The 13,445-nt window shown below is 37.7% G+C and overlaps 1 protein-coding gene across 3 annotated transcripts in view; it reads left to right on the top strand.

The window, feature by feature from the left end:
- The window catches only part of Calu (calumenin), a 28,345-nt gene that overhangs the window by 10,885 nt on the left and 4,015 nt on the right, over positions 1-13,445 (top strand). Inside the window, exons 3-5 of one of the 3 annotated variants that reach the window (XM_010633452.3) lie at positions 2,891-3,084; positions 6,601-6,767; positions 7,449-7,509. In XM_010633452.3, coding sequence (XP_010631754.1) covers positions 2,891-3,084; positions 6,601-6,767; positions 7,449-7,509 — 422 coding nt within the window. Of the gene's footprint in view, positions 1-2,623; positions 2,818-2,890; positions 3,085-6,600; positions 6,768-7,448; positions 7,510-13,445 lie in introns of all 3 variants that reach the window. The other 2 variants (XM_010633451.3, XM_033757878.1) reach the window with 2 other exon arrangements.

Here is a 13,445-nt window from a genome sequence, read left to right as displayed (position 1 = left end):
TTTTTGGTACTGGGAATCAAACTCAGGACCTTGCGCTTGCCAGGCAGGCGTGTACATTATCATTCTTTCCTCTCCTGGCAAAAAAAAAGCCTTCGTGTGCTTCCTTCAGATGAAGGTTTTTGCTCTGAGGTGTTAGTCCTTGATGTGAAAAAGTTCTCACTTATCCTTTTGAGGAATCACAGGTTCAGACCCTTGGGGAGAAGCCAAGCGTTCTTCCCCAGAGAAGTACACACATGAACATAAATATGAGGGAATTTTGTTTTTGGTTTGAATTTTTTTTTTTTTTTTTTTTTTTCTTTTTGGTGATTCGGAGGAATGAACCCAGGGCCTTCTCATTGAATTGCTAAGTTGTCCAGGCTGCACTTGAACTTTTGATCCTCCTGCCTCAGCCTTCCAGAGTGCTGAGACTGTATACATAGGTGTTTGCTTTATGCCACTTGAAATGTAGAGCATGTGTTACCTCTTAAGAGGCACAGCATGAGTTCTACTAAGTGCATTGTGTCTGCTCTAGAATAAATGCTTGCTTAGTGGCACCATAATTACATCCATAGTTTTCCAGTGTCACAGGCTCCTACATTAGCTTCAGAAATTTACACAGGCCCTAAAGATCAGAGTTCAGAGCTTCATGCCATAAATAGACGTGTCCACCAATACACTTTTATAACTGCCTGCAAGCTACATGGTCCACAGACATGAATGGCTTTTACATTTTAAAGGGTTGTTACTTATGTGTCTGTGTGTGTGCATGCATGTGCATGCATGGCAGACCATATGTGACCTCCCAAATAAAAAAATATCCTTTAATCTGGGCAATCCTCCAGGCTAGTCATAATAGTTTAAAAATACATTTAATGGTATTTATAGTATGGGATAGAAAGCATTCTGATACATTATGCTTTTTTTTTTTTTTTTTAATAATGGCACAGTGGCACTGTTTGCACACAAACTGGATCCCATTACTGTATAGATAATGTTTTCGGTATTTAATCTATTAATAGTTTTTAATTTCTACAGATAAAAAGTTACAAAATATTTCCCCTTATGTAAATACAGATAAAGGAGGGTATTTAAGAGATACTCTCCCCCCTTCCCCGCCATCATACTGGGGATTGAACTCAGGATTGTGCCACTGAGCTAAATCCCCAGCCCTTCAACTTTACCTTTTCTATTAGCATTTCAGAGCTAAAGCTACAAGATTATATATTTTTTGAAGGAAATGTTTATTATTTATAGGATTTAGGTAATAATAGTTATAGCTAATACCATATTAATATCAAGGTTGAGTATATTTACAATGTCACTAGTATTCTGTGATTCATCACATCCCCATGTGAGATATGTGAGATATAATACCCCATGCGTGCTCGCGCGCGCGCACACACACACACACACACACACGGTCTTGTTGTGTATGTAGTTCAGGCTGGCCTTACTGGCCTTGAACTCTTGGCAAGCCTGCTTCAGCCTCCCAAATGCTGGGATTATAGGCGTGCAACACCATGCTTGGTCCCATGTTATATTCATGAAATTAACACAAAGTAGAAATGACATTACAGTATTTGCTACCTACCAAGAGACAGTCTTTTCAATTGAGTGTAAGAGTATGCCAAGATTTCACTTGTATTAGAAGTTTTGACTTAGAGTTCCAATTTCAAACTGGGCCATTTACTTTTATGATATACATAGATTGTCTGAGCCTCTGTAAGTAATTGATTATATAATTAAGCAGGAGTTTTGATATCATCAACCCTTTTAAATCCTTAACATGACAGATTGGAAAGTTCATAAAAGGAGAGGTATATTGATTGTTTAGTTTTGTTGTTTTGTTTTAGGTTCTGCACACTAACCCTCTTCGCTTACTAACAGTCTCACGATCAAAGATACTGTATACATCCCTACCTCATTTCTTCAGAGTTCTGTTTTTGAGGGTTTTTTTGTTTTACTTTTTTGGTTCTCAAAGTTCTGTTTTAATGGTTATATATAAATTTCCCACTCAACAAAGTATAAAAGAGCTGTTGGAATTTTTTTTAGATAAATACCCTCCTGTCTGTATACTTGTTTTTGAAATAACTGTGCCTTAAAAAAATAAAATAAAATAATTGTGCCTTGAAATATAAGTGATCCCAGAACTGTTTTTGATATCTTTATGTTTTGAACAAAAGTATTACCTTTTTCTAAAAGCAGATATTTTTAAAGACTGATTTTAATTTTTTGAATTTTTAGAAAACCACTGTTAGTGGTTGTGCTTATTTACCAAGAAAGTTTAAGAAAGAAAAATACAAAGATTTACTTGTTTGATACAAAGAAAACCCAGATGGGCATGGATATTTACTCCTGGATTCTCACCACAGGCTCAGACCTAACAGACAGGAGAGGGTGGGCTTGTTTTGGGGCCCCATGTACCAGGCACATATCATGTTTACCTTGTCCAGAGGCCTCACTACAGACCAGTAATGGGCCACTGAAAAGAATTCAGTTGCCTGTCTGGCAGTTTTGTCTGGGGACAATTTTTTATTTTGTGTCAGCCCTAGGCAACATCTCTGGTCACAGCACACACCTGGCTATGTCCAGAGCTTTGTGTGTCCTTTTAACCTCTTGCTGGATTTCTCTGCATTTTCTACAGAAAAATTGTAAGTAAAATAGATGGCGACAAGGACGGGTTTGTCACTGTGGATGAACTCAAAGACTGGATTAAGTTTGCACAAAAGCGCTGGATTTACGAGGATGTAGAGCGACAGTGGAAGGGGCATGACCTCAATGAGGACGGCCTCGTTTCCTGGGAGGAGTATAAAAATGCCACCTACGGCTACGCTTTAGGTAGGTCCCTACTATCTGGGGGAAAAAGCTTTGTGGAGCCGGCACCTTGAAACGTAACTGTTTTGTCTTGTAGAATGATTGTAGATAAAATAGACGTGGATAAAGATGGGTTTGTGACGGAGGGGGAGCTGAAATCCTGGATTAAGCACGCCCAGAAGAAGTACATATATGACAATGTTGAAAACCAATGGCAGGAGTTTGATATGAATCAAGACGGCTTTATCTCCTGGGATGAGTACAGAAACGTGACTTATGGCACTTACCTGGGTAAGGGGCGAGATGTCAGTCTGGCCGAGACCATGGTCTTGAGTCAAAGAAACAAATGGGTCACTCAGTAAAGGAAGAGAAGAAATTGTGCCTATCTTAAACAGTTCCAGCTGAGCTGGTTCCATTTTTTATTAATTTTTAATTTATATATTAAATTTAAATTTTTTGGTTTGCTGAAGCTTGGCATCTTCTACATCTTTAGCATTGCAGATATATTTTACCAGTTTTTTTCCTATAATCTCTCATAGAAACAATTTTTGGAGAATGACTCATTAAAAGGCTACCTTATTCCAACAGTGCTAAGCAAGAGGCCTTAAGGTGTCTTTTGACATTGTCAAAATTCAAACCAAAACAGATTTTTTTATAACTGGTAAGAATAGGAGGAAAATTATTGCCTTTAGTTACTAAAATAAAATTCAGATAAAATAGCTTTCCTTGATAAACTTGAACTATTTTAGTACATCTGTTTATGGAGTTTGGAAATTAAGATTTCCCATTTGTCTTCTCTGGCACATGAGTGTATTAGCTGGCTTTGCAAATGCTTAAAGGCAAATCAATGTTACTTTAGTTGCTTTCTGTTGATTTAGAAGCTTTTCTCTTTATTTGGGCCACCTGAATGATTTTCTTTGCCACTTTTACATGTGCCTATTGCTAAATAAGACATAAATGGCACTTTAGAGTATTGGTGACTAGGGTGTTTTTATTTGCAAGATTTCTCTGTTGTACGTAGATATATTTGAGGCAAGCATGTATAAATGGTACTTTTTGCATTTTTATCCTGGAAATTAGGCATATTTCTAGGTTCCCGCAAAAGTTCTCCAGCACTAAAAGTGATTGTATAAATGGTCTGTTGTCCTGCCAGATAGCCAGCTGTCTATGCTAATTGCAAGAATGCATGTTTTTCTGGTGAAAAGACTTTTATTTCTATGTTGGGCTTTAGTTTTGTGTTCTCATTCCTAAGACTAAAGTGGCAGTTTCTTTCTCAGTGCTGGACACTCAGCCAAGAAGCAAACATATCCATCACCCAATTAAGAACATGTGTATTAAAAAGCCAGTACAGATGGAGAGGCATCCCATGTTTCTTGCTCTTTGGCTGAGACCCAGTACCCTTCTTACTCATTCAGAATTAATTATACATATAAAGCAAAGGGTAGGCAAGTGGTGGTCTAAACAATATGGTTTGTTAATAAATCTCAGCTCAGACCTAGGCTCTCACTTGCTGCCCAGAATGCTGCCTCAACTGTGTATGATTATGTACATAAAAATCTGTTAAAAGCTCTGTTGCCTCACAGGGCAGATGATTCAATGTAATGGGTATTTATACTGCCTGAAACTATGCACAAACTGAAACACTGGCTGGAGAAACAATGTCTTTATAAGGCATTTTTCCCTGGAGGCCTGTGAGTAGACAACCCTAGTGGGTAATGAATTGGCTTAGACAAGTGCAGAGTTTTTGTATGTCTCGATTCACTTTTGAGTTGAGGTATAAATCATCTCCCCTCTTAGTAAAATCTGTCTCCATGAATTCGTTGTCTGCCACAGGTAATACACAAAATACTAAGATCCAAAACTAGAGAGCAGGACTAGATTAAGAGCTACTTATGGCCGGGCGTGGTGGCGCATGTCTGTAATCCCAGCACTCTGGAGGCTGAGGTAGGATTGCTGTGAGTTTGAGACCAGCCTGGGCTACATAGTGAGTTCCAGGTCAGTCTCAACTACAAAGTGAGACTCTGTCTCAAAAAAACCAAGGGGGGGAAAAAAAATCCCACCCAGGGCCAGAGATTTAGCTCAGTGGTACCACATCTGCCTTTCAATCATAGGATCCTGAGTTTGATCTCTGGTACCAAAAAAAAAAAAAATAAAGCCCACCCAACACTATGTACAGACCTTCCAAGGGCCATAGAGTGATGCAAGTATGGTACTCCTAGCAAAGCTCTAGACATATAAATTGTCATTTAAAAGTAAAGCATTGAGGGCTGGGATTTAGCTCAGCAGCCCAGCCAGGCAAGCCTGAGGTCTTGAGTTCAATCCCTGGTACCAAAAAAAAAAAAAAAAAAAGCATTGCATTTTGCTTTTTCCGCTTTTTTATATGTGAGATGAGGCTCTTAGCTGAGAATCTAGTCTGAAAGTGGTGTGTTAGCTTCAGTTATCTTCTGTGTTACATAGTTGATAGTGCAACTTGGTATTTGTTTAGAAGGCTTGACTTAACTGTTTAAGAACGATGGTGTTTGCCTTAGATTCTCCATCTCCCACCTATGTGGGTTTGAATATACATATACATGGTCTCAAGGACTTGTGTATAATTCAGTAAGCTGCCTTCCTGAAGTTTTGACACTCAAAGTTTCAAACTGCATAGCTCCAAAAATACCGCAATTTTAAAATTTTTATTATTTTTTAATTGTGCTTAATGTATGGGAAGATCTAATTACACTATCAAAAATAGTGCCTTTTTGGGGGAAGTACTGGGGATTGAATAAAGGGCCTAACAGCTCTATCAAGGTATAATTGACATACAGTACACTGCAAATTTAAATACACAATGAGTTCTTGAAATGAATATATATATATTCACACACTAGTGAAACCACTGCAATCAAGATGATACCTATCACCCTCCAGAATTTGCTCATGTATCATCTCCCTATGCTCCTGTTCCTAGTAACCACTGACCTCCTTTCTGTTTATAACTCTAAATTAGTTCTCATTTTCTAGAATTTCATATAAGTGAAAATGAACAGTGCCTATAGATTGTAGAAATGTAGAAATCTGCAGTGCTTATAGATTGTTGATTGTAGAAATGTAGAAATCTTGGTAGATTTCTAGGCTGGCTGGGTGGGTGAAAAAGAATATGACCTTTCAAAGTGATGGTCTGTTGCTTGAATTCAAGTGTCCTTAAAATGGGACAGAACTCCTTTGACATCTAGCTTCTTACTGGAGCCTAATGTTTAATAAAAATAGCAATAGCTGACATTTATTGAATGCCAACTATATGCCAGGCATCTTCTTAAGCACTTAGCTTAGATTTTATTCTCATAACAACCGTATGAGGCAGGCACCATTATTATTCTCATTTTACAGATAAGGAACCTGAGGCGCAATGACTCACACGACTTAAGTTACTTGTCCAAGAACGTACAGCTAGCAACAGCCACTACCTCCAGAATATAACTAGGAAATTTGAACCTTCCATCAGCCTTAACACCAACAACAGTGAAGCAGTACCTGTTGAGTAATCCAGGAGCCAGAGTTCCATACTGAATGGCAAACATTTACACTGTGCTTAAACCTGACTCAAGGGCCAATCACAGGAGCTTAAGCCCCAAACTAAATGTCTCTATGGTGCTGCTTGTGGAATCAAGTTATTTCTGGATTGCTTGATTTAATTTTACCTGTGGATTCAAGAGTTATTTCTGCATTGCTTTGTTTATCTTTCTTGGAGATTGATTCAACATCCTACATGTTGCCATGTTTACTAGAAGGGTCCTATGGATTTGATGTAATTTTTTTGTTTTCTAGATGATCCAGACCCTGATGATGGATTTAACTACAAACAGATGATGGTAAGAGATGAGAGGAGGTTTAAGATGGCAGACAAAGATGGAGACCTCATTGCCACAAAGGAGGAATTCACAGCTTTCCTGCACCCTGAAGAGTATGACTACATGAAAGACATAGTAGTGCAGGTGGGTGCGGTCAGGAATTCTGAATAGGACTCTCTGTGCTTTTGCCTATGCCAGCCCTCCTCTTTAGCCTTTCTTCTATGCTTGGAAGAATGATTTGCTATATAAGTACTGGCTAGATTTAGAATCTAAGCACCATCACTTTTTTAGGTGCCTTAGGTTTTCCGTTTAACAAAATAATACTTTCCATCAGATTATTTATTTGCCACTTCAGTGGTAATTTCATAAAGTAAGAATGGAAGGAAGTCCTTTTTATGAGCAGTAGTCAGAATTCTCACAGAAGGCAATTGTCAGTAACATAGATTAGAGTAATGGGCATCATCGCTGGTCATATCTCCTGTAACTCGGACCTCACCTGATTACAGCTAGCCTTGTCAAGCAGTGTCAGTGTTCTTCCAAGAAGACTCTTAGTTATCTTAGGTTGAAGCACAAGACATTGCTAATATTCAACCATTTTCCAGCTAGAAGTGCATTACTTTTCTATGTTTTTTTTCTGTTTTGTTTTGGTTTTTGTTCCAGGGATTGAACTTGGGTCCTTAAGCTTGCAAGACAGGCAGTGGAACCACTGAGCTAAATCCCCAGCCCTACTTTCTATGGTTTTAATTATATAGATACAACCGTACTTTCTTATGGGCACATTCAGGCAGAGATAAGTTAATGAGTTTCTTATTCTTTTCTGTTTAGGAAACAATGGAGGATATAGATAAGAATGCTGATGGTTTCATTGATCTAGAAGAGTATATTGGTAAGTGCCTCTTTCTAGGGTTTTTTATGTTGGTTTGGTTTTTGGGTTTTGGGTTTTTTAGATGGTCTTACTATGTAGTCCAGACTGGTTTCAAACTCATGGCAATCCTCCTGCCTCAGTCTCTCAGTTGCTGGAATTATAGGCGTGTGCCATCTAGTATTTTTCTTAGAAGATACTGAGACACTTAAAATGTAATCCTCCATAGAAACAATTTGCCCCTTAGGTCAACTTTTACCAGATATTTATGCTAGTTCAGTGTGATGAACAGTGGATTGTGATAAAGTAAGTATCCCTAGCGACAGTGTCCACTATAATAGAAATATGAGTCACATACATAATTTTAATTTTTCTAATAGCCACATTAAAAAGTAAAAAGCAAGTGAAATTAACAAGAATGTATTTTAGGGGGCCAGGGATTTGGCTCAGTGGTGTCTGCCTCACAAGCGCAAAGACCCAAGTTCAATCCCCAGTACCAAAAAAAAAATGTGACAGTGCTCAGGGAGGCTAAGGCAGGAGAATTGATGTGAGTTCAAAGCCAGCTTGAACTGAACTACACAGCATGTCCCCATCTCAAAAACAAAAAAAAGTACTTTTAGTCTGATATTCTGAAGGTAGTATAATCTCCAGTTGTTATCAGTGTAGATCACTGAGGGTTTTTTTTTAAGACTTCACATATATAGATAGCATATCCCAGTTTGGACTAGCCACATACCAAGAGCTCAATAGCAATAGCTACCTGTGGCCAGTGGCTACTATTCTGTGTAGCAGAGATATCATATATCCCATGTTGCATGTGGGATTGATGGTAAACAGTTGAGGGAACCTAAGAGACTCAGGTGGACAATTAAAATTAACTGGCACACCTTCCTGGCTTCTCAGGATCACTCTTCTTTCTTCTATGAGTCCAACATTTTTAAACTTCCACTTAGTGAATGAGGACAGGCAGTATTTGTCTTTCTGTGCCTGGCTTATATAAAGTGTATGTCCTCTAATTCTACCTATGTTGCTACAGATGACAGGATTTCATTATTTTTATGGTTGAATAGCAATCCATTGTGTAAAAATACTTTTTGTGGGGCTGGTGAGACAAATCTCACTGTATAGTTCCGGCTGGCCTTGAACTCACTATGTTATCCAGGCTGGCCGCAAACTCAGGGTCATTCTCCTGCCTCAGCCTCCCGGGTGCTGGGATTACAGAGATGGGCTACCACACCTGGCTTGTACCATATTTACTTTATATATCTGTTAGTGGACATCTCAACCAGTTCCCTGTCCTGGCTACTATGAATAATGCTGCAATAGCGTGTCTCTTTTTCCTTTAGGTATGTACTCACTAGTGGAATGGTTCAATTATGTGTTAACTTTAGTTTTTAAGTGCTTCCATTTTGTTTTCTATAATGATTGCTAACTCATATCTCCATCAGTGGTATGGTATATAAGAGTTTCCCTTTCTTCACATCCTCACAAGTGTTTGTTATTTTTTATCTTTTTATATAGCCCCTCTAACTGGGATGACACCCCTTGTGTTACATGTTTGTTTTTTACATTCCCATGAGGATTAGTGATGTTGAGCACTTTTTCATGTATGCTGGCCATTTGTATATCTTCTTTTCAGAAATGTCTATTCAGATTTTGCCACTTTTTGGCTGGATTATTTTTTGATCCTGCTGTTGTTTGAGTTCTTTGTATATCTTGAGTATTAATCTCTTGTCAGGTGAGTAGTTTGCAGTTATTTTCGTTTGTTCTGCTGGTTGTTCCTTCACTCTTCAGCTGATTATTTCCTTTTCTGTATAGAAGCTTCTTAGTTTGATAAAAATCCCATTTGTTACCTGTGCAAGTGTTTATGCTTTTTTATTCAGGTTGTACATTTAAATCTTTTTTTTTTTTAACTTTTTTTTTTTTTTTTTGGTACCTGGAATCAAACTTAGGACCTTGCACCTGCCAGGCAGACATGGCACCGCTGAGATACATTCCCAGCCCTTGATTTGATTTTTGTGTGTTAAGAGATCGAGGTCAAAAGCTGGGTGTGATAGCACATGCCTGTAATCCCCGCACTCGGGAGGCTGAGGCAGGAGGATCACTGTGAGTTTGAGACCAGCTTAGGCCACATAGTGAGTTCCAGATCAGTCTCAACTACATAGTGAGACCCTGTCTTAAGAGAGACAGAGAGAGAGAGAGAGAGAGAGAGAGAGAGAGAAATTTTCAGTCCTCTACATACAAGTACCTGATTTCCCTAGCACCACTTAAAGAGGCTATGCTTTCTCTGATATATTTTTTTACCCTAGTATAGAATATCACTTGGTTGTATATGTGTAGACTTATTTCTGAGTTCTCTCTTCTGTTCCTTTGTTAATTTACATTCTTATTTTTTTTGTGCCTAGCAGCTTATTTACTGAACCACTGGTTTTCTGTTTCAGATGATCCATTTGTTTTTAGACCCCTGATTTTTACCTGAAATGAAATAGTTCTCTTAAGTCTGAAAGGGAGAATTAAGGTCTGCCTCTGTCATCTAATCTGCATTGATCAAAGCTACTCCTTTCCTTAGACATTGTTTAATCATATGTATTAGGGGAAGACAGATTGAGAAATGGAGAATAGGGTTTTTCCCAAAATGATTTTTTAACAGAGTTCAATCAGGACAGTGGATAAATGCCTGAGTATATGTTCTGACCCAAGTTGACAGTTATAGGATTTTCTACTTTAAATATTTTATCATTTTTATTCTTGGCCTTTGCTACTTTATCAGCATTGTTAAAAGTGACGAACTCACTCGCCCAACCCTCCAGAGAGGGTTTAAGGTTTATCACTGTTGAGTACCATCACTTGCCACATAAGGGGATATTTCTGTCTCCCTCCACACCATCTAGTTACAAGAGCCAGAGGAGTTTTGTGTGCCAGTTTCTTCCCTGTTGAGGAGTGAATATGAAGTTCTTCACCTCTTATATGTAGCATTAATAAGAAATACCCAGATTTATACTGTTTAATTTTTTTATAGAGCATTTCAGACCCACAAAATTAGAAGAGTAATGAGCCCCTGTCCCTCTGCCTTAGTAACTGTCAACCCTCAGTCATCTTTTCTGTCTCATCCTCTTCTTTATTTCTTTTCATATTTTGAAGAACATCTTATTTCATTTCGTCTGTAAACATTTGGTTATGCATCTCTAAGATACATGCATATTCCTAAAAATTTTCTTCAAGATAATCTCAATCAAAACAGTTAATAGTTCCTTAATATTATCCAAAAGATGGAATTCCTTTTAAGTAGTAATGTAAATACTATTTTGGGGCCGGGGATTTAGCTCAGTGGTGCTGCCACCTGCCTCACAAGCACAAGATCCCGAGTTCGATCCCCAGTATCAAAAATAAATAAATACTGTATTTTTATCATCTGTACTTATCCAGTGTTTTATGGTAAATTCTAGCTTCTGTTAAAATTGTATCTTTTAAGCATACATCCATCCTCTCTCTCATTCAAAACTTCCCAGTCAATACTGTGAATAAGTCTTCCTGACCCTCAGGTAGCGAGTACAGGGCCCTGACCCAGTGACTATGTACAGATACTACATTTTCTGAATGTGAGGTGGGGAAGGGGGCAAGTTTTGAATTCCTGATGAATTTCTTTGATATTAAGAGAGAGAGTAATTTTGTCCTTCACCCTCAAGTTTCAGAAAAAAAGACAATACTGACTAAATGGTCCCCTTTGTCTAGAGCTGCTAGAAACTAGGCTTCTGGTAGGTGTGTGCTCATGCCGTATAAGAGACACAGGTGCAGATACTTAGATCAAGTATTACTCAAGAGTCTTCAGATATGTTCTCTTAACTCCTAAAAAATTTGGCAAACAGCATTCTCTTCGTATGGTTTGGTTTTGGTTTTGGTTTTTTAGTACTAGGGAATTGAGCTCAGGACCTTATGCTTACCAGGCAGGCATGGAGCCACTGAGCTACATCCCTGGCCTCTGTGTGTTTTTAAATTAGCATCTGCTGGGCATGGTGGCCCATGCCTGTAATCCCAGTACTCAGGAGGCTGAGGCAGGAGGATTACCCTGAGTTTTGACGCCATCTTGGGATATGTAATGAGTTCAAGTACAGCCTGCAACACACATGAAATCCTGTTTCAAAAAATAAAGTGGGCATCCAAAATATTTCATTTGAACCTTAAACATTTGTAAAGAATAATTAATCTCTGGTTGTAAATATTGACATTTATAAATACCTTAATTCTGAAATCTCTAAAATTTAAATGACAAATACAATTTAATAAAAATAACATCAAATTCTTACCTACTGTATGACTAATTTGAACAAAGACTCTTTAAAAAGATAATCAGAATTGATTTATAAGATATAATAATAGCATTATGGCCATACTGTATGAGAAAATACCCATAATTTTTAGAGGTACATTGTAAGATACATAGAGGTAAAATCATACTTGGGATTTGCCCTAGGATAATTCAGGGGAGAAAAAGAAAAAGGGACAGATGAAGCATGTGTGGCAAAAGCTAGATAATTATTAGGTTTGATGATGGTTAAATGGGAGTTTTGTGGACTGTAAGTAAAATCCTTATCATGATGCCTAGAATACTGAAAGCACTTAATATTGCTGTTTACATTTAACAATTAAAAAGGAAGTCATTCCTTGTTCTACATATATTTTTAATGACATTTGGTTTAATGAAATCCATGTACCTATTAAGATTATTGCATTTGTTTTTTTAATTTTAGAGGAAATTTGAGAATGTGTTTATTCCACTTACCAGTCACAAAGTGGACCAGAAATAGTATTGCCTTGAAAAAAAAGGACTAAGCTATTCTGTTAAGTAGTTGAACAGAGTAACATTTACTATAACAAGTTCATTTTCATCTTTTTTTTTCTTATTGAGTTTATTGGTACAATTTAGGTATACAGTACAGTTACATTCATCATTGGTATCTTGTACCTTTACATGACAGGTCTTGGTTCTCATTTTTTTCCCTTACCCCTGCCCTCCCTTCATCCCCTCCTCCCTTCCCTATTTACAAACACTTTTTCCATTTTTTCACATATTTTTTTCAAGTAGTTGTCTATTCATGGATGACAACTGTGGCTGCATTGAAATCTGTTTCTGCATCAACTCTTAGTTTTCATTGTTTTAGAGGAAGTGCTGCAAGACCTTGTTTAATAAATAGGTTGATGAGAATGGAAGAGTTGTTACAGCTTTGTCAGTTTTTGAAAACTCTGTTTGAGTAATAAGTGAAAAATCACATCACTCACCAAAAATTGTTTTTAAATGATCTCATAGCTAAAATTCAGACTCTCAGTTTTGGTTTTGGTTTTTGGATTTTTTTAAAAACTGGGATCAAACTCAGGACCTTACACTTGTGAAGCAGGTGGCAGAACCACTGAGCTAAATCCCCAGCCTGCTCTTTCAGTTTTTTGAAAAAAACAAATTAGAAACCTCTAGACTTCCATTTTGCTCAGACATCTACTTTCTCAAGACTAGCACTAATATTTCTAATAGTCTCTTTTTTCATTACCCAGGAAATTTTTATTCCCTGATACGTTTCACAACAGCTGAGAGTTTCACAGTATGCCCTCTGTTATACAGTGAGGAAAAGGTGATTGGGAAAGGAGGTCCAGCAAAGAAGCATTGAAGGCCAGAGCTATTGTCTTTCACAGATAATTTTTTAGGGAACTCTGTATGTGGAAGTTGAGGATCTGGGCTTTGATTCTCTTACGACTGTCCCTGCTCATTTTATTCCATGACAGTGTTCTGCTTTGCCCAGGGACATGCTTGTCCTCACTGAAGACCACTGATATAATGCACTTTGGGTGTAGTAATTGGTTGGTAGACAGTTTGGGCTTATAACATACACTTCAAGTTTCCTTGAGAATTTAAAATTGCATCTTCTGGAGCCAGTGGTCCAGTTTAATCAGCTACTTGATATGACATGTAA

Source organism: Fukomys damarensis, unplaced genomic scaffold (assembly GCF_012274545.1).
Source record: "Fukomys damarensis isolate Sample0158 unplaced genomic scaffold, DMR_v1.0_HiC HiC_scaffold_4, whole genome shotgun sequence".
NCBI classification, from domain to species: domain Eukaryota; kingdom Metazoa; phylum Chordata; class Mammalia; order Rodentia; family Bathyergidae; genus Fukomys; species Fukomys damarensis.
The sequence above is the reverse complement of the archived record's forward strand: the minus strand, read 5'-3'. Positions and strand labels throughout refer to the sequence as shown.